Source organism: Portunus trituberculatus, chromosome 27, assembly GCF_017591435.1.
Source record: "Portunus trituberculatus isolate SZX2019 chromosome 27, ASM1759143v1, whole genome shotgun sequence".
Taxonomy (NCBI): domain Eukaryota; kingdom Metazoa; phylum Arthropoda; class Malacostraca; order Decapoda; family Portunidae; genus Portunus; species Portunus trituberculatus.
Genome location: NC_059281.1, coordinates 16,199,641 through 16,225,373, shown reverse-complemented (window position 1 = coordinate 16,225,373; position 25,733 = coordinate 16,199,641). Strand labels below are relative to the sequence as shown.

Genomic DNA, 25,733 nt, shown 5'->3' with positions numbered 1-25,733 from the left:
AATCATGATTGTTGTGTCATGCTTTCGAATGTACTAAAGTAGAACATCAAATAAAGTTGTACTTCAGTAAAGTAGTACACTAAATAAAGTTGTATTCATCCTCTATAGAAAAGTGAAAACCGGAATGGAATGGAGAAAAGGAATGAATGAAAAATCAAGTCTGAAGATTACAGAAAACCCGAACTTGTTATGTTAAATGGTTTATCCCAAGGAGGTCGACTAATTAATGGAAGGTGTCATGATGTCACAAAGTCGATGCACTATTAGTCCGCTGATACCACTACCCTCATTACACCCAAAACTTATCAGCCACCCATTGCAAAATACATAGGAACGCCCGAATTACGTACACTCCTTATTTTCCGTCGTATGTCCATGTTTCGAGGCTGTCTAACATATAGATGACGTTAAAAGACCCTAATAGTCATGGCATACGATGCCACGAAGATTTAAATGGTAAAATCATACAAGAAAAAAAAAAATAGATAATAGTGTTTTTTCAACTTTGATGGACGGGTGAGAGGTGGAAAGCTGTCTTTTAGGGTACACGTATATGGCTGGACCAGCTGATCATGTACACATGTAAATATACATAACTTGAAACATTAATTTGCGACGGAAATTGCATCATCAATCAGGGGCCATGATTTTTTTTTTTTTTTTTTTTAAGGGTGGTGGAGGGGAGAGGGAAAGAAATATAGGTTTCCTGAGACGATCGAGTTAGTATACCGCAGTTGCTCGACTTGTACCGTTTGAAAATTGAATTGCCCTGTTTGCTGTGTGCTGCACCAAGGAACACTCTGCGTCACTATATCATGGAATGTCCTCTCATTGCTAAATTTAGGCCACAAGGTCAATATGACTTGTATAGCCTCATTGACCATCTACCAGACTCAACCACTCTCAGGGATATACTCAGGAATATCCTCAGTTTGCTCCCAGACTGTAGGATGCTTATGGAATAAGGTGTGCAATATCTGTATTTATTTGTTTAAGTACTTGTATTCTTGTTATGTATACTTTCTATTTATATATTTTTGATACTTTAACCTTAAGTCTTTGCCCAGGAAGTGGGTGGCAAGGTCTATCCTCCGCCTTTGTTGTATTTCATTATTAATGCAACAATAAATGTATCAATCAATCAATCAATCACCATTTCCTCCTATTCCCTTTTGTTACCATACTAAATCAGCTGGGTGGAGGAGCTGCGAAGGGGGAGCCGGGAATCGAGACGAGCGCGCGGGACGCTTGATAATAATAATAATAATGATAATGATAATAATAATAATAAAAATAATAATGATAATAATAAATACGAACAGCTGATAAGAGGAAAGTGAGACTGTCAGTGTCACGTGGGTTTAGTTTCCACGTGGCAACGCTGCATCGGAGAGTAAACTTACTTGTTACTTGTCCGAAGGAGAGGCCAACGTGAGGACAAGTAAGCATTTAATGTATTTTTATTACATAGCTGAAATGATACCTCAGCTTAATTTCATCGTGTATTGCACATTAACTCTGTGATTATTAAGAGAGACACAGTGCAGGCTATAGTTGTATCTTTCAGTAGTAAGCTCGTCAGAAGTCATGGATTGAAAGTAAATTCAAGGTTTACTCAAACTGATTATTCTGCAGGAGTCTGTGCTCTTTCTTTGAGGTGAGGGCATCTCAGATAGGAATTGCCCTATGTCGCTAGTATTCAAAAAGGTCTAGACAATAGGATGTCAACTCCATTTGGCCTGCGTGAGGTACGGGAGGCTTACAGAAGAGCAGGCCGCTGGCTCCACCGCACCCCTGTCCTCACCTCCCGCTGCCTTGACCAGCTTGCTGGCAGGCAACTCTTCTTCAAGGCCGAAAATTTACAGAAGACAGGCTCCTTCAAGGCCAGGGGAGCCTGTAATGCGGTGAGTCCAAATCCAGATCGGGAAACTATCAGATAATTGTAGAAACACTCAGTTCTCTAGACCCTTATGATGCATTAACCATTAGTGATAACTTGTTGCTACCATCCCCAGGTATTCATTGAGAAGGAAATCAACCCCGCCAGTCCGGGTGTTGTCACCCACAGCACAGGGAATCATGGCCAGGCTGTGGCTTATGCTGCTAGTAAGTGACATTGCATATTAAGAATTTGTCAGTTGCAAGATCTGCCCAGGAAGTATCAAGCCATGTATTGTCTCGATATGCAAGTTATTCCCATGAGGATATAATATCAAGATATCCATCTTTGACATCAAAATGATATTGTATGTATCTTTTATCTTAATATTACATCCTCATGAACACCACAACCTTCTGGTACACAGAAAAAGGGAGGGGATTTCATGTTAGATAAGTTGAGGTGAAAGTGGTGATGGAAGCAATGAACTTACAGTGATGTTTTGGGACAGAGTGTGCTGGGCTGCCATGTAGTGTGGTGGTGCCGCGGGACACACCAAAGGTGAAATGCAGTGCCATTGAGGAGTATGGTGCTGAACTGGTCTTCTGTGAACCATCACCCAGATCACGGTTAGAGACTGACTCTTTCAAAATAGTTTCTTTTTTTCTATCAACATAATATAAATGATCAATAGTATATATATATATATATATATATATATATATATATATATATATATATATATATAAGTTTGTACCTACATTTTTTTAATTGTTTTTGGTTTCAGTAAAATATTATGCCATCATTCTTTCTAATGAATAAAGGTTTATGCATTCAATTATATGAAATATAATTGCTGAGATTAAGTGATTTATATGCTATATGGTTATGTTCATTCAGCAATTTCATTCTATATGTATTATTTCATAGAAAGGAGACATGTGCTGAAATTGCCTCCAAAACTGGCCGCACCATCATTCATCCATATGATGACTACCGTGTGATGACTGGACAAGGGACTATTGCCCTCGAACTCCTGGAGGAGGTAAGACCAGAAGCATCCTTATATGTATAGTGGTAGGGTAGTGGATGTGATAGAAATTCCTCTGACCTTTCTTAGTTATCTTGGTCTAATTAGCAACATATCAGACTCATGTTTGCCTTGAGTCATGCCAGGATGTGTTCTTTTCTATGAGTTCTCATGGTCAACTTATCCTGCATTCAGATAGATTTTCCTGTGTTTCAAAGGGAGAGGTATGTCAGGGTTATTATAACACTCTTAATTTGAGTTTTTTTAGGGCATTCATTATTTTTGTATTTTCTTCATACTAAGTTATATTCTATTTGTATTGTATTCATATATTTATAGAAATTTGATAAAGTATGAAATGGCTATTATTTATTATTATCATTGTTATTATTATTTTTTTGTATTACAGCCATGGTACAATATTGTTAGCATTATTTGCACTTGTATTTCAGGTTCCAGATCTAGATGCAATCCTGGTACCTATTAGTGGAGGAGGAATGACGTCAGGGATTGCCATCACAGCTCGAGGAATGCAGCCTGCCTGTAGAGGTGTGTGGGTCACTCCTATAGTGTTGATGTCAGTGGGCAGATTGTTTAACCTTGAACTGACTGAATGCCAGTGATATTTAGGTAAATTTATGTGTTGTGTTTTTGTGCATGATAACTGATGATACCAATGTTTTACTCCTGTTTTTATCATCATCACCACCACCATTACCATCATTGTCATACATTATATTATATCTAGTCCAAACTTAGGTATATAGGGAGCATCAAACTTGCACTCCATCTCTGTAAAGGACATTTAGATAGAGTTGATATTTCATATAGAGGTTGGTAATAAGTATAATATGCTCTCTTTGCCTGCCTGCTTCTGTATTTCCATCTTCCTATGACTTGACTTCTTTTAAGAGGAAGGTTTCAAGACATTTGTGTCTGTCTTTTGGCTAATTTGTTCCAATCTTTTAGGGAACCTGCATTTCAAGTGGGCTTTTTTTTTTTTTTTTTTTTTTTTTATATATATATATATATATATATATATATATATATATATATATATATATATATATATATATATATATATATATATATATATATATGCATACATACATACATACATATATATATATATGTATATATATATATATATATATATATATATACACACACACACACACACACACACACACACACACACACACACACACACACACACACACACACACACACACACACAGTAGCTCAGTGGTTAGAGCACTGGCTTCACAAGCCAGAGGACCGGGTTCGATTCCCGCCGGGTGGAGATATTTGGGTGTGTCTCCTTTCATGTAGCCCCTGTTCACCTAGCAGTGAGTAGGTACGGGATGTAAATCGAGGAGTTGTGACCTTGTTGTCCCGGTGTGTGGTGTGTGCCTGGTCTCAGACCTATCCGAAGATCGGAAATTAATGAGCTCTGAGCTCGTTCCGTAGGGTAACGTCTGGCTGTCTCGTCAGAGACTGCAGCAGATCAAACAGTGAATTACACAACACACACACACACACACACACACACACACACACACACACACAGAAAGCGGAGTGCCACAGGGGTCAGTATTGGCACCAATACTTTTCCTCATTTATATTAACGACATGCCAGAAGGAGTGAACAGCTACATAAATCTGTTTGCAGATGATACGAAACTGTGCAGAGTTATAAAGCAAAAGAGGATTGTGAAATACTGCAAGAAGACCTAAATAAGATCTGGGAATGGAGTAAAAAGTGGGAAATGGAATTCAATGTGAACAAAAGCCATGTCATGGAAATGGGAAAGAGTGAAAGACGACCTGTGGGAATCTATAAGATGGGAGATGGAGTAGAACTGGAGAAAGTAAAAAGGAAAAGGACTTAGGAGTGACGATGGAAGAAAACAATCAACCAGTAAGCCATATTGATAGAATTTTTAGAGAAACATATAATTTGCTAAGGAATATTGGAGTAGCATTTCACTACATGGACAAAGAAATGATGAAGAAATTGATAAGTACTATAATAAGACCCAGATTGGAATATGCAGGAGTAGTGTGGACCCCTCATAAAAGAAACACATAAGGAAATTGGAGAGGCTACAAAAATGGCTACAAGAATGGTTCCAGAATTTGAAGGGATGACATATGAGGAGAGACTAAAGGCTATGGATCTACCAACCCTGGAACAAAGAAGGAGAGAGGAGACCTGATACAAGTTTATAAATTGATCAACGGAATGGACCAAGTGGATAATGAGAAACTGATCCTGAGAGAAGAATATGACATCCGAAGCACAAGATCGCATAGTAAAAAGCTGAGAAAAGGAAGATGTCTGAGAGATGTTAAAAATATAGTTTCCTGCAAAGATGTATTGAGACATGGAACAGTTTAAATGAAGAAGTAGTGTCTGCAACGAGTGAGCATACTTTTAAAGTAAGATTGGATAAGTGTAGATATGGAGACGGGGCCACACGAGCATAAAGCCCAGGCCCTGTAAAACTACAACTAGGTAAATACACACATACACACACACACACATATATACTAAAATTTAATTTCTTACTGTTAAAATTATAAAATAATAGAGCACACTATCACAGCTTCAAAGGAACATATGCTCAGGTTTAATTTGTGTCATGATGCAAACTGATTGGTGACTCAGCCTAGAATACGTGTATGTGTTTACTGTGCCTCATTTCTGTCGCATCTTTTAGCTCAAACTCATCCATCATGTATCTTAGATTTTGTTTATTTGTTTATCTGTATATGATTTATTAATTGATTTTCTTTATGTCTGCATTTATATGATTTGAGAGCTAGAGGTAGTCTACTGTAGTGCTTCTCTTTTTTTTGTTTATATTTGGACGTCTTGGATGTGAGGTGATGTTTGTGGATGTGGTTGTAGTACATGTATGCATATAGGTCCCTTCGCTAGGCTATCCTGTATGAGAGGTTTGGTAGATTGATAGGTGTCTGGTTGTGAATTATTATGTATTCTGCTTGTCTTTCTGGATAACTTTCTTATCTAGAAATTTGAAAAAAATTATAACATTAAAAATTTGAAAAAAACTGAATACAGGAATCGAGGAAGCTATTTAAAACCTCCTTTTATGTGTTCAGAGGAGATTTTGCTCCCACAGATTTCTATAATTTTTCAAGGAGTCTGACAAGTGATTTCTGAAGAGTTTTTAGAGTCTTGTTCAGGTGTTGATTTACATACACCACTCACTTCCTCCGTATTCAAAGCTTTCCCTTAATGCTAAATCTGCTACTTTGCTTAGACTCTATCAAAGAGTTTGTCAAAAGTTGAGGGATGTAATATTAAGAGGAATTACAAAACACAGTGGAAATGAGTGCAGGACATTACCTGACCTCTGACCATAATTGCATATGAAAATTTTTGCCCATTTTCATGGGAAGTTACTCAGTACTGTGACGTGAGTGTTCTGTCTTGTTCTGGGTTGTTAGTGTTTCCTGTCGAGCCTGCTGGGAAGTTCCTTGAGAAAAGCCTTCGTAGCCAAGAGCGTCTGTGGCCTAACCCACCTCAGTTCCTGGACACCATTGCAGATGCCATCAGGACACAGCAGGTGAGGGTCGTGATGCTTGTCTGCTGCTCACCTACTTCTTTGACAACTGTAGTGGCTTTGTGAAAAGTCAGACAAATTTTTTGTTTTGGTGTAGGAGGTGGAAATGTAATATCCTTTTTTTTCATTCAATATATGTGTTGCATAAGATAGTGTCTAATAATGCTACTTATAACATACTCATGTAGCTCATATATCATGTTATGTGGTGGTGCCAATAAATCTATAGGTCTCTTCTAGGAAATACATCACGTGGATCTTTACTTTTTTGTCTGGAACTGATGGTTGTCAAGCTCTTCGTTGTCACTACAGTTCTTGCTATTTCATAGGAGCACTTTCATCACCATCATATCCAGCTCATCTCCCATGAAGAGTATCTACAAATGCTTGGTGGTTTGTTTCAGTGTTTGCTGTTGAGCCTGTGGGCAAAGATCTTCAGAGATGTCTAGAGAGAGGAGAGAAAATTTATTCAGGGCCTAATAAGTTTTTGGATACAGTGGCAGATTCCATTAGGATCCAGCAGGTGAGATAAGATCCTATCTGCACAAGTATTAAGGGTTGTAGTGCCTTGCCTTATTCATTACCTTGCATAGAAGACTATCTCTTTTTTTTTTTTTTTTTTTTTTTTTTTCTAATTATGAAATGGTTTTGTGGTTTGCATTCTCACAAACTAGCATTAAATCTTACTTTTTATGATTATGTTGTTGTTTCATAGTTCCTTTGTATTCTGTCAAGTCAGTATTAGATCTTACTTTTCTTTCTAATTCTAAAATGGCTTTGTGATTTCTATGCATTCTTAAAAATTAGCATTACATGGAGATCATCTTGTCTATCTGTCCTCTTCAAACTTTAATGGTTCCTGGATCTAATTGTATCTTTTGCTTTGATATCTCTAGTAAATTTCATCTGTTTTTTAGGGTAAACTTTTAAGAACATAAGAAAAGAGGGAAATTGCAAGAGGCTTTTGTGGTGCTTGATTTTACTCCTTTATTAAAATGGGGATGTACTATTATTACATTTTCACCTTCTCGCACTATAAGAATATGCTAGAGACTTGTGCTGGACCTTACTAGTATCTTATTTTTTTATGCATAAACAAATTAATGTTTCTCTCATAGTGTTCAAAAGAATGTAAAATCCTAATCTACTTAAACACCCTTTGTTAATTTAATGTATTATCTGTATCACATACCTTCCTTATCAAATAGGGACTCTAAGATTTTCAGTTGGTAGATTCAGAAAAATAGTGTTGTTTTGGTACTTCTTAATCATTTGTTGTTGTTTTATTTTTATGAACAGGACAAAACAGTAAGATTTCCAGTAGATTGAAAATATTGTGATCATTCATTACTGTTATTTCTTATGTTTGTGGGCAGGTGGGTGACTTGACCTTCCCTATCCTATGTGAGTTTGCCCAGCATCAGGTGTTCACTGTCACTGACCAGCAGATGATAGAGGGCATGCGACTTACCTTTGAACGCATGAAGGTATGTAAATCTCTCTCTCTCTCTCTCTCTCTCTCTCTCTCTCTCTCTCTCTCTCTCTCTCTCTCTCTCTCTCTCTCTCTCTCTCTCTCTCTCTCTCTCTCTCTCTCTCTCTCTCTCTCTCTCATTTATCTTTCTTCACTATAACTATTCTTCACTAAACAATGGTGTTTTCTCTTATTTTAGATGGTGGTGGAGGCAGCATCAGGGGCAGCAGTGTATGCAGCTCTCCATCAGCTAGAGCAGGTTACTCCACCACCACAGAAGGTTGGGGTCATCCTCTGTGGTGGTAATGTTGACCTTGACCACCTACCTTGGGTCAATCAGATGGGACTCAAATAACTGCAGGATCTTACTTGACTTCTTCATACATGTGGCAGGAAGTTGTAATTAGACGAACTTGGGGTGTGTTGTTGTGGTTGTTTTGGGTATCCAGGAAGATATAGTAGTAGTAGGTGTTCAAGAGAGAGAGAGAGAGAATCATCATTATTATGATTTGTTTAACAACCTTAAGGGAAAGATGATTCTCTCTCTCTCTCTCTCTCTCTCTCTCTCTCTCTCTCTCTCTCTCTCTCTCTCTCTTTTTTTTAATATCACAAATGTACAAAATGTTAAGTTTTTGATATCAGCAACATCTGAGAAGTACTGAAGTCATTTTACCTACAAACTCAGACAGAAAGAGATCAGTCACTTAGTACTTGGAGTAGAGGGTGATAGTATGAGAGTAACGCCCTGGTACTTTTCTTGTCAAATAATTTATGGGATTTATAATGTTACAATAAAGCTAAAGGAAGGTGAACAGTAAAAATGATTAGCCACTGAAGAGAGAGAGAGAGAGAGAGAGTAACAAATAAAAAAAAGATCCAAAGGCAATAATGAGCCATCTGACCTACACAAGGCATTTCGTAAGATTGGTTTGGTCCATAGAAGAAAGAGATAAGGATAACAAGATTACGTATTTGGCATATTGTCATTGAAAATGTTACTCATTGTTTGGAGACATTTGAGAAAGTTTTCCTGCATGAGTGAATGAGTGGATAGATTAATGGATAAATTATTGGATGAATTTATGGATATATAATATATAATATAATTGGATTGATGAATAAATGGATGAGTAGATGAATGGATGAATGAGTAAATGAATGTATGGGTGGATGAGTGGATACATGAATAGGTAGGTGGATGAGTACATGGATAAATGAATAAGTGGATAGATGGATGAGTGAGTAGTTAATGGGCAAGTGGATGAGTAAATGAAGGGATGGAGGAGTATAGAGATGGAGAAGTGGATAGATGGGTGGACAAATTAATGGATAAATTGATGAGTAATTGAATGGATGAGTGAGTGGATTGATGGATGGATGAACGAGTGGACAGATTAATATATATTTTGAGTAGATGAATGGATGGATGGGTATATGGGTGAATGGATAAGTGGATAATTTGATAGATGAATGGGTGAATTGATAGATGAGTGGATAGACAAATGACTGGTTGAGTGGTTGAGTGCGTTTCCAAGCTTTGCTAAACGTTTCTTTAAAGTTTCTCAAGTGTTTCCCTATTGTTTCTTAAATGTTCGCTATCAGTTTCTGGTTTTCTGGTGTGACGTGGCTGTGATGTCTCGTTCTTTTTATTTATTCATTCATTCGTGTATGTGTGGGTGTGTAAAGGTTATCATATTTTCGTTCGCTAATGGCTGATTATAACTTGAGTCGTGAAACGTATCCATAAGTATTAAGGCAAATAAAGAAGAGTGAAGATAAAAGGAAAGAGAGAGAGAGAGAGAGAGAGAGAGAGTTATCTACGTACGTACATTGATAAATATAAACAAAAGAAAGAGAATATACTCTAAAAGGTAGGAAGACAAAGAAAGAGTAAAAGAGAAAGCTGCATGTTGAAAACAAGGCCAAGAACAAACAATTGGAGAGGAAACGGCATGTTAAGCAATCAAGGAACAAGATGGGAGAATCAAGGTATACAGGGTGAACACGTAGCCTAACAGAGATGGGTCAAGGGGAGAGATACAAAATATATTGAAAGTACCGGATTACAAGGCAAGCAAGTAAAGAAGGTCATGCAACATCTCTACTTAAACCACCAAGCTTGTGTGAGGAGAAAATAGATAGAAGCAGGCTGAGCGCGCGCGAGGAAGTGCAGTTAATCTAATCAAGTGCAAAGTAATGGTGCAGTGCTCCGGGCGGCTTCAGTGCGCAGGACAGCCGCCGACAGTAGCACCCAGCCGCCAATACACCGGCAGTCTGGCAGGTAAGCCGCGGCCAGCTACCTGACACCTGCCGCGCTGCCGCCGCCGCCTCCGCCCGGTATGTTGTGACCGCTCCCCCGCCGCCCCTCTTCTCGTGCCCTCAGGTAACGCGTGATTCACACTGATGAATGATGCTGGCTTGATCCGTTGTCTGCTGTTCAGGTAGTTGTTTCCATCTGTGTGTGTGTGTGTGTGTGTGTGTGGTCAGAGGTAAACGTGTATTGATGCTGTATGATTATAGTGAGGGACGGTGAAATGTGACTGCATACACCAGTGGAGTCAGTGACGTAAATGATGCCATAGATCAGTTTCACGTTACTATGCATATCTAAATTGATTGCATGTATTGTATTCACTCATTGTTCATACTTTGATTCATCAATGATATCCGCGGAATTGGAAATATATAGTCTAGCACGTAACGCCTATCTCTATTTTCTTATTAGATAAACTATATATTGTTCTTTTGCATGATAGAACAAGGGAACTCTAAGTGAAGGTGAAAGCATACCATCTGATACTACCTGATTCACACCACTAGCGTTGTGACATTTTATCCAATGGTAATTTAATGAGACGAGAAATGCCACGTGTACCAGGGCGGGAGACGGTCGTTGGTGGGCGAAAAGGAACAGGAAAGCACGGAGGAAGAGGTGATGAGAGAACCGATTATCCTCGCACAAAGAAAAGAGGAGATGAAAGGAGAGGCTGAGAGAAAAAAATAATTGATTAGTTACCTCTGTTTCTTTACTAAGATGTACGTGTAGAGTGATGAGGAGAGGTATCACCTTGTTGCATCGAATACCTCCACTTGAATTAGTAAGGTTGTCTTGTCACGTAATCTGAGGGTCTGTATTTTGGAAATTAGAACTAAGTTTTAGATTTCCTTAGTAACTGTTTTCGAAGGCCGCAATGATCAAGTCATGTTCTTTTGCGTTATTTATTTATTTATTTATTTATTTTTTATTTTTTTTTGTATAATAATCATAACGCACAGTCGTTGTACAGGTGAAGTTATCACTGCATATACAATGATAAAAACGTCCGTAAAACCTCAATGATTTTACTATGGCCTGGGAAAGACGCCAATTAAAGATTTGAGAACACGATAAAGAACATGATAAAGTAGAGGGAACATATTTTTATATTACTATATTTTTGTAGGAAATAGTGAAAGCATAGTAGTTAGTGTGTTAAACAAGAGAAGTGAATAAACTACCTAATTAAAATTCTATTACATAATTGCACCCACATGTTCGATTAACGAAGTAAGCAAAGGTTTTATACTTTTTACGATATGAAATTTAATGTGTTAGCGATGCACAGTTTATTGTGTTTGTGACCTGGAGAGAACACTGATTTAGTGTATGGAGCTAATTAATTAAGTGAACCAGCAAACCAACCAAGTGTCTCGAACAGTCATGTGTCTAGTGGAGGTCTGGGCGGGGATGGGGGAAGGTTTCAATCCTCTAAGAAGGATTGGATAGTTTTCAACTACGAATATTTGGTACTTCTGAAACGGTTGAAGACTATTATATAATTCATTGGTTTGACCTTTTCTTTGATGTTTCTAAGGCTACAGCTGCGGTTTTGTGTGTGTGTACTCGCGAACGCCAAATTGATGCATTAAAGATCTACCATCTTCAACTGCAAAGATTCGAACATTTTAGCTTAATTCAGAATTGCAAGCTAATTAACTGCACGATCTGTTATGTAATATTTCAGATTAGGAACCTGAACTTGTTTGCTTTCAAGCATAATTTCTTATGCTAACACTCATGTCATTTTTTTTACTTTGGACACTGAAATTCTGGCATATTGTAGAAGTACAAGATAATCAAATACACAATTTATTCATGGTGTTACAGGTGTGAAATCTGAAGCAATGGGGGATATGGAGCCCAAGTCGCGTCCACGCCTAGGTCTGGATGAGGTCCGGCTTGCGGCTGAAAGGGTCTCCGCGCACCTACACAAGACACCTGTCCTCACTAGCACTCACCTCAACGCTCTGGCCGGCAGGCAGCTCTTCTTTAAGGCCGAGCACCTGCAGAAGACGGGATCGTTTAAGGCGAGGGGAGCCTGCAATGCGGTATGTCTGGATCAAAGTGGACTTTTTTTTTTTTTTCTATTAGGAACCTGAATGTCTGAAAGTTACATGAACCCAGAGCCACCATGACCCAGCCCTCACGCTCCTTCCCTTCCTCCCTCTCTCCACCCTTTCACCCTCCCTTACCGGTCGACTGAATCTAGTCAATGTCCTTGCATGACGCTGACCTACTTTTAGGCTACTAGGACTTTAATTTATTGGTAGTGTTTATTCATGACCAGTATTGTGTACACAGGGCCTGAAACTGCTTTTTTTTGCGATCCTTGCCCGTATTTGCTTAGTTGTTCCCGAAGCTTCTTGTATGATTACTCACGGTCTGAGATTTTTATTTGTAGTTGAGGAATAGTTTTGCGCTGTTATTATATATATATATATATATATATATATATATATATATATATATATATATATATATATATATATATATATATATATATATATATATATATATATATATATATATATATATATATATATATATATATATATATATATATATATATATATATATATATATATATATATATATATATATATATATATATATATATATATATATATATATATATATATATATATATATATATATATATATATATATATATATATATATATATATATATATATATATATATATATATATATATATATATATATATATATATATATATATATATATATATATATATATATATATATATATATATATATATATATATATATATATATATATATATATATATATATATATATATATATATATATATATATATATATATATATATATATATATATATATATATATATATATATATATATATATATATATATATATATATATATATATATATATATATATATATATATATATATATATATATATATATATATATATATATATATATATATATATATATATATATATATATATATATATATATATATATATATATATATATATATATATATATATATATATATATATATATATATATATATATATATATATATATATATATATATATATATATATATATATATATATATATATATATATATATATATATATATATATATATATATATATATATATATATATATATATATATATATATATATATATATATATATATATATATATATATATATATATATATATATATATATATATATATATATATATATATATATATATATATATATATATATATATATATATATATATATATATATATATATATATATATATATATATATATATATATATATATATATATATATATATATATATATATATATATATATATATATATATATATATATATATATATATATATATATATATGTATATATATATATATATATATATATATATATATATATATATATATATATATATATATATATATATATATATATATATATATATATATATATATATATATATATATATATATATATATATATATATATATATATATATATATATATATATATATATATATATATATATATATATATATATATATATATATATATATATATATATATATATATATATATATATATATATATATATATATATATATATATATATATATATATATATATACATATATATATATATATATATATATATATATATATATATATATATATATATATATATATATATATATATATATATATATATATATATATATATATATATATATATATATATATATATATATATATATATATATATATATATATATATATATATATATATATATATATATATATATACATATATATATATATATATATATATATATATATATATATATATATATATATATATATATATATATATATATATATATATATATATATATATATATATATATATATATATATATATATATATATATATATATATATATATATATATATATATATATATATATATATATATATATATATATATATATATATATATATATATATATATATATATATATATATATATATATATATATATATATATATATATATATATATATATATATATATATATATATATATATATATATATATATATATATATATATATGTATATATATATATATATATATATATATATATATATATATATATATATATATATATATATATATATATACATATATATATATATATATATATATATATATATATATATATATATATATATATATATATATATATATATATATATATATATATATATATATATATATATATATATATATATATATATATATATATATATATATATATATATATATATATATATATATATATATATATATATATATATATATATATATATATATATATATATATATATATATATATATATATATATATATATATATATATATATATATATATATATATATATATATATATATATATATATATATATATATATATATATATATATATATATATATATATATATATATATATATATATATATATATATATATATATATATATATATATATATATATATATATATATATATATATATATATATATATATATATATATATATATGTATATATATATATATATATATATATATATATATATATATATATATATATATATATATATATATATATATATATATATATATATATATATATGTATATATATATATATATATATATATATATATATATATATATATATATATATATATATATATATATATATATATATATATATATATATATATATATATATATATATATATATATATATATATATATATATATATATATATATATATATATATATATATATATATATATATATATATATATATATATATATATATATATATATATATATATATATATATATATATATATATATATATATATATATATATATATATATATATATATATATATATATATATATATATATATATATATATATATATATATATATATATATATATATATATATATATATATATATATATATATATATATATATATATATATATATATATATATATATATATATATATATATATATATATATATATATATATATATATATCTCTCTTTTTTCCTGTTGCCTGAATAGCATGTGTGTTAATTACCTATTGCCGTCCGGTGGTAGCCATTGCGCTATTGAGAGAGCATTGCGTAGTTCATTGTGGCCGATCTTTCGGTAGGAATATCAGTGAGCCTGAGTGAGGCGAGGCCACAGCCACTACGCAGACCAAACAACAGGACAACGAGGTCACAACCCCTTGGCTTACATCTCGTGCCCACTTACAGTCAGGTGAACAAGATTACACATAAGTTAAGAGATGTTCACGTGCTTCGTTGCGCCGTTACAAGACTCGTCTCCAACCCAAGCTTTCTTTGTTGCGAGCCAAGCGTCTTACCACTCCACCACGTTGAGAGAGAGAGAGAGAGAGAGAGAGAATTTACTTAGTATGTGACTGGTTGGGAGATAGGTATGCAGGAATAGTTCAGCAGCATATGAAAGAAAATAGAGATTGGTCAAGTGTAGTGGTTCAACAAACGTGATATTTTGGGAGTGCTTGGATAAATGTTTACTTGCAACATGCCATATAAGGCATAAACATTCCCGGAGCCTTAGTGAATAAGTAATTACCTTTTGTTCTATTACCGTTTCATTCCATGGCCATTCTTTATGCATGTTGAGCTTGTATCCATAGAGCGAAGTGACTTAAAAAGAAAAAAAATCTATGTTGTCTACAGTAGATACTTTATAATCGAGTAGTTCGGTGCTTTACTGTTACTGAAAGCAGATTAATTCAAATTTTTGTGCTTCACTCTGATACTGAAAGCAGATGAATTAAAACAGAGCAGTTAGTAACCAACCTGTTGAGTATTACAATGCTTTGATTAGCCGACTGCTGTGAAGTACATATTAAGATTAGAAAGTATAGTTAAAGGTTCATCCCCATCTTATGGAGCCTTGGGGTTGTCTGACAGGAAAGGAAGAATGACTACACAGTATAGAAGAGGTGCATGAACTTTTTCATAGTAGTCAGATATAAGAACTATAGATATTGCAGCTGTAAATAGAACAAAGCAGGTAGTGCCAGACTATTAGCAACAACTGGAAAGATACGTACAATAAGTAGAAGAATTTGAATTTTGTGATGATAATTCATAGTAATATGATGTATGTTGATATTAGATGCAGGGAGATATGATGTTATTGTAATCCAATCACCTCCATTGTTTATGCTACCCCTATTATCATCCACTAGATCTGTGTGTATGTGTATAAGTATGTATGTATGTATGTAAAGTTTTATTGACATTTTTAAAGTATCCAGACAGATTTACTATCAATAAGTATACCAGATATGATCTCTTTGAGTGGAGACTCCTAAGACAGACAGTTTTAATTGAAATTACATGCAGTAAGAGCAGAAAAACTATTTCTGAATTAAATTTTACCTATTGCCCTGCTAGTTAGTCAATTTTAGTCATTGTAAGATCAGCTTGTATACAATGTATGTCACCAAAGTGGAATTCTTAACTCATACTTTTGTATTTATACTCTAATTGACACCCCAATGTATAAGCATTCAATCATATGAAAAAAAAATTATAATAGATGGATACGTAAAACAAAGCATATGTGAAACTTTTTTTGGTATGGTTTTGTACCTTCAACAAGCGTATAAACACACACACACACACACACACACACACACACACACACACACACACACACACACACACACACACACACACACACACATAATAAACAACATGCCAGAAGGAGTGAACATTTATTTTATTTCTTTTGCACAGTACTTTGCATTTTTCTATATGACTATTTTCATGTATGTGGGGGGTGACTTTCGACATGCTGGAACACCTCCCCTATTATTACATGTTATAAAGGGTTCGGTATACGGTAATTTCAGTTTGCGGTAAGGTTTTCAGGAACGCATATGTACCGTATAACGAGGACTTACTGTAGTGTGAAATTATGAAAGAACAATCACAGTGCATGAGATCCGCAGGAAACATATAGATAATGTTTCAGCTGAGGCTGGACTGATGTGCCAAGCTGCCAACTAGCAGCAAGCTGGCAATATCCCTAGGCATGACTCGTTTCTTAAAATTTTGCTTGTATCTCAAAGCAAAAAATGGAACAAATCATAGCTCGTATCTCAAAAATCTCGTATCTCTGGTAGCTTGTGTCTCAAGGTACATAAAAAATGCTGGTGGGTTATTTTGCTTTATAATTACATTCAGTGTTATTAAATTTCAAGTGATCTCTTAAGAAAATGTTCATTGAACCTCATATGAACATTAGATGGTGGATTTAGTTCAGTAATTTGTTTCTCTGCGTTACTTTTTTTTTTTTTTTTTTTTTTCCAGGAAGTGAATTTAATGTTTTCGATTTTTTTTTTCCAGAATGCCTTTATTTTTATTAAATTACCTATTATATATATATATATATATATATATATATATATATATATATATATATATATATATATATATATATATTTATTTATTTTTTATTTATTTATTTATTTTTTTATCTTAATATATTTGTTACCTTGTTTCTATAACCTGTATAGGTATTATGGTAAGTTACAAATTATCTGTATTTCCAGGTGTTTATGGAAAAGCAGATGAACCCAGAGAGCATGGGTGTGGTGACTGATAGCAGTGGGAATCACGCCCAGGCAGTGGCATATGCTGCAAGTAAGAGTCGGAGGACATGTGTTTGGTGTGATAGAGACTCCTCAGTGTTGCTGAAGCTTTTAATTATAAATATTGACACCATCATGATATATAGCATTGTCTTGTGTTGCAGGGTGTGTTGGCTTGCCATGCACGGTGGTGGTGCCAAAGGGAGCGCCAAAGGTGAAATGTGACGCCATCCAGGAGTATGGGGCCTCCCTGGTGTTTTGTGATCCATCACCAACAGCAAGGTAAGTCGTGAGGTGTTGTATATTCCTCTTCTTATTTGAATATTGCTCATGAAGTGACATGTGAAGGAGCACACAGCCAGATACCTGTGAAGATTTTTTCTTTTAATATGTGGCTTGTTGCTAAATTCTTTATTTGGAAATTTGTCATTGATGATTCATAGGATTTTCAGAAGTACCTAATATGCATTATTAGTCATAAGTATTTGATCCCTGGCCCTATACTTATGACTATTGTTGTATGTATGTGTGTGCATAAAGCTCATGTATTCATCCACACATGAGCCTGCATGTTTGCATGTACATGTACGTATATAAATGTTTGTGTGTGTAACATACTTGAAGGCAAGCATTTAGACAGACAAACATGCCGTTCTCTTTCAGAAAGGAGACATGTGCACGTGTGGCTCAGGAGACTGGCAAGACAATAATTCACTCATCAAGCAACTACCATGTCATTGCCGGCCAGGGAACTCTTGCTCTGGAGCTGTTGGAGGAGGTGAGGGTTGGGGCTAGACAAGATGAGATGAGGAAGGGCAGGGTGATGGCTCACTGGATACTAAAATGACATTTATTGTTTATATTGATAGTGATTAGAAAAACTCAAAATTTATCACAATAATAACTCCTGATTCACTTTAAAGTAGTTGTCTTTATTATTATTATATCACTGTGCTTCCATGTGTGACTTTCATGTGTGAAGTGCTGGAGGAATCTCAGAAGTGTGTTAGTCAGTCCCTGGATCTCCATCCTTCTTGGTACAGATGGATGATGATTTGACAGCCATAACTGGGTGCATGTGATCTTGTCCATCTTTACCTTTAAGTTAAGTAGGTGAGTAATGGAAGCCAAGTTTTGACATTGGATTGCATGTGTGATTTTGTGTAACTTACAGATTCCTGACTTGGATGCAATATTGGTGCCTGTGAGTGGTGGGGGCATGCTGGCGGGTGTTTCTGTTGTTGCCCACCTCCTGCAGCCCAAGTGTCAGGGTGAGGTGCATGATGTGTGTTTGTAGGTCAGGGTGCAAGGGGCAAATGCTTCACTTCTCATCCTTTGACTGCTGTGACTTCAGAAATAGTCTGGTGGTGCAAGTTTAAAGTAAAAATTTTTAAAGAAACCTCAGCTACAACAGTAATCAAATGCCTAAAATCTTTTAGTGATTGTAGTTTACTTTTCATTTTGTAAAATTGCTTATTTGTTACTGAAGTTGAATAACTGGTGTCATATTTTGTGTTACTTGCAGTTGCAGTCAAAGTGTTACTGTAGGATTACCAGTAATATGAAGCATTTGGCCAAACAAGTTGTTACATATTGGACGCACGCACGCAAACAAAACACACACACACACACACACACACACACACACACATATAAACGACATGCCAGAAGGAGTGAACAGCTACATAAATCTGTTTGTGGACGATGCGAAACTGTGCAGAGTTATAAAGCAAAAAGAGGATTGTGAAATACTGCAGGAAGACCTAAGTAAGATCTGGGAATGGAGTAAAAAGTGGGAGATGGAATTCAATGTGGACAAAAGCCATGTCATGAAAATGGGAAAGAGTGAAAGACGACCAGTGGGAATCTACAAGATGGGAGATGGAGTAGAACTGGAGAAAGTAAAAAAGGAAAAGGATTTGGGAGTGACGATGGAAGAAAATAATCAACCGGTAAGCCATATTGATAGAATTTTCAGAGACATATAATTTGCTAAGGAATATTGGAATAGCATTTCACTACATGGACAAAGAAATGATGAAGAAACTGACAAGTACTATAAGACCCAGATTGGAATATGCAGGAGTAGTGTGGACCCCCTATAAAAAGAAACACATAAGGAAGCTAGAAAGACTACAAAAAATGGCTACAAGAATGGTTCCAGAATTTGAAGGGATGATATATGAGGAGAGACTAAAGGCTATGGATCTACCAACCCTGGAACAGAGAAGGGAGAGAGGGGATCTGATACAGGTTTATAAATTGATCAACGGATTGGATCAAGTGGATAATGAGAATCTGATCCTGAGAAAAGATTATGACATTCGAAGCACAAGATCGCATAGTAAAAAGCTGAGGAAGGGAAGATGTCTAAGAGATATTAAAAAATATAAAATATAGTTTCCCGCAAAGATGTGCTGAGACTTGGAACAGTTTGAATGAAGAAGTGGTGTCAGCAACAAGTGTGCATAGTTTTAAAGAAAAATTGGGTAAGTGTAGATATGGAGACGGGGCACACGAGCATAAAACCCAGGCCCTGTAAAACTACAATTAGGTAAATACACACACACACACACCACATATTGTTGTGGTTAACACCGTAGGCTCACAATCATGAAGGCCTTGTTCACCAGCAGCAAGTAGGTGTAGGATGTAAGCAGAGAGGTTGTGGTCTTTTTGGTGTGTGACTGGTATCTGGTATCAGTTCTACCTAGTTTGGTTGATTTGAGCACTAGGCTGTTTCCATAGGGGAACAGATTGTTGGTCATTAGCAGACTATTCCAGGTAGGTGAATTGCACAAGTAATTATTGACTTTTCACTCCTGTAGGCTACACACACATGCATCAGGGTACAATTTCTAGCCACCTTCTGCCAAGGTGTAAAGCCACATCTCAGTGACCTTTTTTCTGTTAGATGGGCAGGGCTAGAGCATGAAAAGAATAAAATCTTAACTATTTCTGGTTGGGTGAGGATTTGAACCTTGCCTATGGGCTGTTAGTCATGCATGTCAATTCACACAACTTGGATGGTTAATATTTTATTTTTGTCTTCATATTTCTAGATAAGCTATATGTATTTGCATGATTGATGGCATCTGTTATTAAGAAAAGCATTCTGTAATAATAGCAGGCTCTCTCTTGTACAGTAATGCTACAATGAGATCCTTGTCCCTTCAGTGTATGCTGTAGAGCCGGTGGGCAAGGACTTACAGAGGTGCCTGGAGGCCAAGGAGAGGCTGTGGCCAAGTCCACCCGTCTTCCTAAACACTGTGGCAGACTCTATAAGGCTGCAGGAGGTAAGAACATGAGAGAGGATGCAAAGGAATGAGAAGAATGCATATTTTTTTTTTTTAGTCCATGAAATTACCTCTGGATGATGATTGATAAAGAAATACTGTTTTTACATGGTCATAGATGTCTAACACAAGTAGTTAGGGAAAATGAATGTATCTCCATTTTTGTTCCCAGGTAGGGGAATTGACATTTCCCATCATTTGTGAGTACGCTAACCACAAAGTGTTCACAGTGACTGATGAAAAGATGGTGCAAGGCATGAAGCTCATTTTTGAACGCATGAAGGTTAGTAAATGATAATGTAGATTGTTTTTATGGTTTTCAAATTCATTATGTTTTGAGGATCCTTTGCCTATAATCATGCTTATTTGTTACTATAAAAAACAAATTGTCAAACAAACCCTATCTGGCTTATATTATTCATCTTGTTTGCCATTATACCATTTTGTTATCAGGCTATAATTGTTCAAGTATTCATTACCACCTGGAGATGGCACAGACTCTCAACTGTATTTGTGTATGGATATTTTAGTCCCACCAACATTTCAGCAAGTGGTGGAGGCAGCATCTGGGGCAGGGGTGTATGCTGCTGTCCACTTATTGAAAGACATCCAACCCAAGGCAAAGAAGGTTGGTGTGATACTTTGTGGTGGCAATGTGGATCTGGACGTCCTACCTTGGCTCACACGCACCACTTCCTACCAGTGACCATCCACCATTGCTCAGCTGTCACTCCAAGCTTAAGTTTTTGTTTTGTTTGTTTGTTTCATTTCTTTAATTCTTAGGTGTTGTAATTTGTGGTAGTACATGATTTTGTGGGTTAGTTGTCCTCGTTATTCATGTCTCTCTCTCTCTCTCTCTCTCTCTCTCTCTCTCTCTCTCTCTCTCTCTCTCTCTCTCTCTCTCTCTCTCTCTCTCTCTCTCTCTCTCTCTCTCTCTCTCTCTCTCTCTCTTTGAACACCATTGAACTCTTCAATTCCTCATTTTCTCTGGGAATGTAGTGGTTTATGGTTTGTTGGTTCCATGTAAATTGTAATCCAGATTTTCCATGTACATCTGAGTCTTTTCCTTATGTAGATCTTTCAAGATGAGTACATTTACTGAATTGTTCTTTTGGTGTCAAAGTTTCCATCATTACTTCTTGTGGCTTTTAAGTCTAAGTAACAATTGTTGTTTTTTGTAATTGCATTCAAAATTTTTATAAGAATTTTTATATAAATGTCACATTTTACTCTTAATATTACACTAAAAAAAGTTGGAGTGATGAAATTCCCATGGATTTCAGAAAATATTTTAAATTTAAAATTATAGAAATTTTTAAATCAACTCGTAGTTTCATCAACATTTCAATTTAAACCTTGCTTGATATTAATCTTGTTTCCCAAAGTCTGTACAAATCCTGAGAGTGCAAGAGAAAAACTTATGCCCTTGCAAGGTTATGAAATTGGGTAATAATCTCACTGGTGAAGCTCCATTTATTATTATTATATTTTAACAGTAGTGGGTAAAGGTAACAAAGAATTATATTTTGTGGTTTTGATAATGTAATGGGTGATATAAGAGAAGTGTTGCCTGCCAGAGGTTGTCTAGTTGATAATGAACGCTGTGATGTAAAGATTGACCTGCTGTACATTCATACTATTGCTTCTGTGGCAGTGGCAACAAAGAAGTAGCTATTTTTGCTCTTATATTGCAATTCAAGTCACCTATATTTGATGTTTTTGATATCCAATATTTCAGAAACTATTTTTGACCTTTTTATATAATCACACTTTCATATGATGGATACAAATTTCCCTGACTTGAATTGTCTAAGGGAGTGAATATGAGGACTGTGTATGGGGTTGGGCTTCCTTATTCCTTCCAAGCGCTTTGCTGCTAGACAGAATACCCAGGGAAACTGATTCCCTCATTCTGATCAAAGTTCTTAAATAACTAATTGTAGTGAATAAATAACGAATGTGCTTCACTATGAACTTTTTTAAAAACTGCAAACATATCATTGATAGCATTAGCAGCTCTATTTTGCCACCAGTCTTCAGTATCTGTGAAAAGTTTGATGTGATGAAAGCAATCTTGACTAGCTTACATATCAAAGTGAAATGGGAATAAAACGACAAATTTATATTTTACATTAGCATCGACATTTAGTACAACTTTTTTCCGGTCTGATAATGGCCAGAATGCATTTAGACACAGATGAAGAACGTTTGTGGTTTTGGAGTATGTCTTCCAGTTCCATTGGAGAAACTTTCCTCTTTTTAACCTTTTTACTAGATAATTTCTAAGCTCCAAAGAATGCTGTAAAATTCAATATTACCCAGTGATGTGATAATGTGGAAAGTAGTGTCTTCATTCATTTTTGGGAGTATGACTATCAAACTTTTCTGTGGATGCTGTATCTTGACTGTGGCGTAGACTTCAGGCATATAAAACAAGAGCTTAGCATCAGGTATTAAGCTTTAATCTCATGTGGCATTTTGCAATGTATATGCAACTTTGTAGCATATACATTGCAAAATGCCACATAAGTTGCTTATGTGAGAGCTTGGAAGCAGTGGGCTAGTACAGTAAGGTGCATTTCTCATTTAGTAAATGCATAAGCATATGCAATTGTAATGCTATTCAGGCTCAACAGTACAAGTGGGTTTGCTTTCAAGAGATGCATTCAACGACCCGTTAATATTTGAGAATGAACAGGATGCTCCGTAAATCTCACGGCTACTGTTAAGTTGATGAAATGGTGTGTAGTGTTAAACTGCATTGTGAGGGAGTACCAAGTGGTGATTGTTGTGGTGCTTTTGACATGATGTGATGAGAGGGCTTATGATCCTCAGATTAGCATGCTGTGTTTGTATTTTGCTGTGATGCATTGGGGTTGTGATACCACAGAACGATGCAGTTTGCTCTTTGTAATGTCTCTGTACTGCCTATTGTAATAAAATTTCAGTGATGCATTTAGTCCGTTAATACTTGAAGAGGCAAATGGCAGGTGATCTTGTTACAGTGATAAAACTCTACCTTAAAGGTTCCTTGGATAACACTGGATAGGAGAGCAGAAATAGACTTTTATATTAGTCCCATGTTAAGACTGTGTTCTCAAGCGTTTCAGCTTAATTTTAGCTTTTGACATGTTCTAGTGAACATTACAGGAATTTATACTATTATTTGTATGATTCAATTGATACAGGGATTTATACTAATATTTGTATGATTCAAGTGATAGGGATTTATACTAATATTTGTATGATTCAAGTGATAAAGTGATTCTTCAGCCTCTGAACGTAGTTCTCAAGGGAGTCGAGGCATTTCAGAATATGAACTGCCAATCCATAGTCAGTTGACATTCTTGGGTATTAAGAAATTGACAAAGCTTCATTCATTATGTCTCCTAAATGCAGTAAGAGCAACATGTTCTTGTTTCTTGTGTATCCTATGAAGACAGAACTCAATTCCTCACTGCTTGGTGTGTGGTGTTGTCTCTGCAAAAAAAGGTAGCTAATTCTATATACAATCTATTATTCATCTTGAAATGTCCCTTATGAAGAATTATGCACTATGTAAACCATTCATAGTCACCAGTTGTTGGTATTTCAGATGCAATGAACATTGGTGAGACATCAGAATTCATGGCTTGCATTAACTTGTATTCTCATCTTCCTCAGACTTGTAATGGGGCAAGAATACATCACCAGCACTGTCTTCGTAAGTGAAATGCAGATTCACCAATCTCCTGAGTATCCTCCCTCCATCAGTTACCAGCATCCTGCCTGCCCAGGATGCCATCCCTAGTTCACTGCTGGATAGGACAACAAAAGTCTGTCCATCTATCTAATAATGTCTGTCTAATGATTTATCTATACAGGTTGAACCTCCCAAATTCAGCAACCACTGGACCTTAGACTTGCCGGACCATGGAAAATTCCGAACTATAGGTGGTTCCCAAAACACCCTCTATATACTTACCCTGCATTATACAAGTGTAGCTGTAACATTGTTTTGATATATGATAGTTGTACAAGAAAATATACATGCAGAAGTATATAGAAAAACACATTGTAAATTAAGTTCAGCATGGAAAATTTTTGCCTGCGCCATTATCATCTCGCTGGACACAGGGACGTTACCAGCATGCCAAAGCTTAAGCCACTGTATGAGAGCACTGTCTAAATCACTGCTTTTACCCTCCCTAAGTGTTCTACGAACCTCCATGTTCTTGCTCTCACACTCACTGTAAAACTTGAGTTACCGGTAATTCTTCTGCTTTTGTATATCATAAGACGGTTGATGAGCCAATGTTGTACTGTTGGCATAGGGTCTGCACTGAAACACCTTTATCTAACTTTCTCAATAGGTCCACTTTCTGTTGCACTGATATT

At 34.0% G+C, this 25,733-nt stretch overlaps 1 protein-coding gene across 10 annotated transcripts; it reads left to right on the top strand.

The window, feature by feature from the left end:
* Positions 1-1,338: 1,338 nt before the first annotated feature.
* Positions 1,339-25,334, top strand: LOC123509500 (probable serine racemase). Of its 10 annotated transcripts, none has more exons than XM_045263830.1 (10): positions 6,476-6,505; positions 8,173-8,253; positions 12,121-12,341; positions 18,022-18,112; positions 18,225-18,342; positions 18,724-18,838; positions 19,235-19,331; positions 21,238-21,356; positions 21,529-21,639; positions 21,904-24,311. In XM_045263830.1, the coding sequence occupies exons 3-10, from the start codon at positions 12,138-12,140 to the stop codon at positions 22,060-22,062; spliced, it is 1,014 nt and encodes a 337-aa protein (XP_045119765.1). In that variant the 5' UTR covers positions 6,476-6,505; positions 8,173-8,253; positions 12,121-12,137; the 3' UTR covers positions 22,063-24,311. The 10 variants fall into 10 exon arrangements, with proteins under 10 accessions (XP_045119767.1, XP_045119766.1, XP_045119769.1 ...); XM_045263829.1 differs by lacking the exon at positions 6,476-6,505 and adding an exon at positions 7,934-7,989; XM_045263826.1 differs by lacking the exons at positions 6,476-6,505; positions 8,173-8,253 and adding exons at positions 8,332-10,254; positions 25,020-25,334 and having other exon boundaries at positions 21,904-21,984.
* Positions 25,335-25,733: the final 399 nt, after the last annotated feature.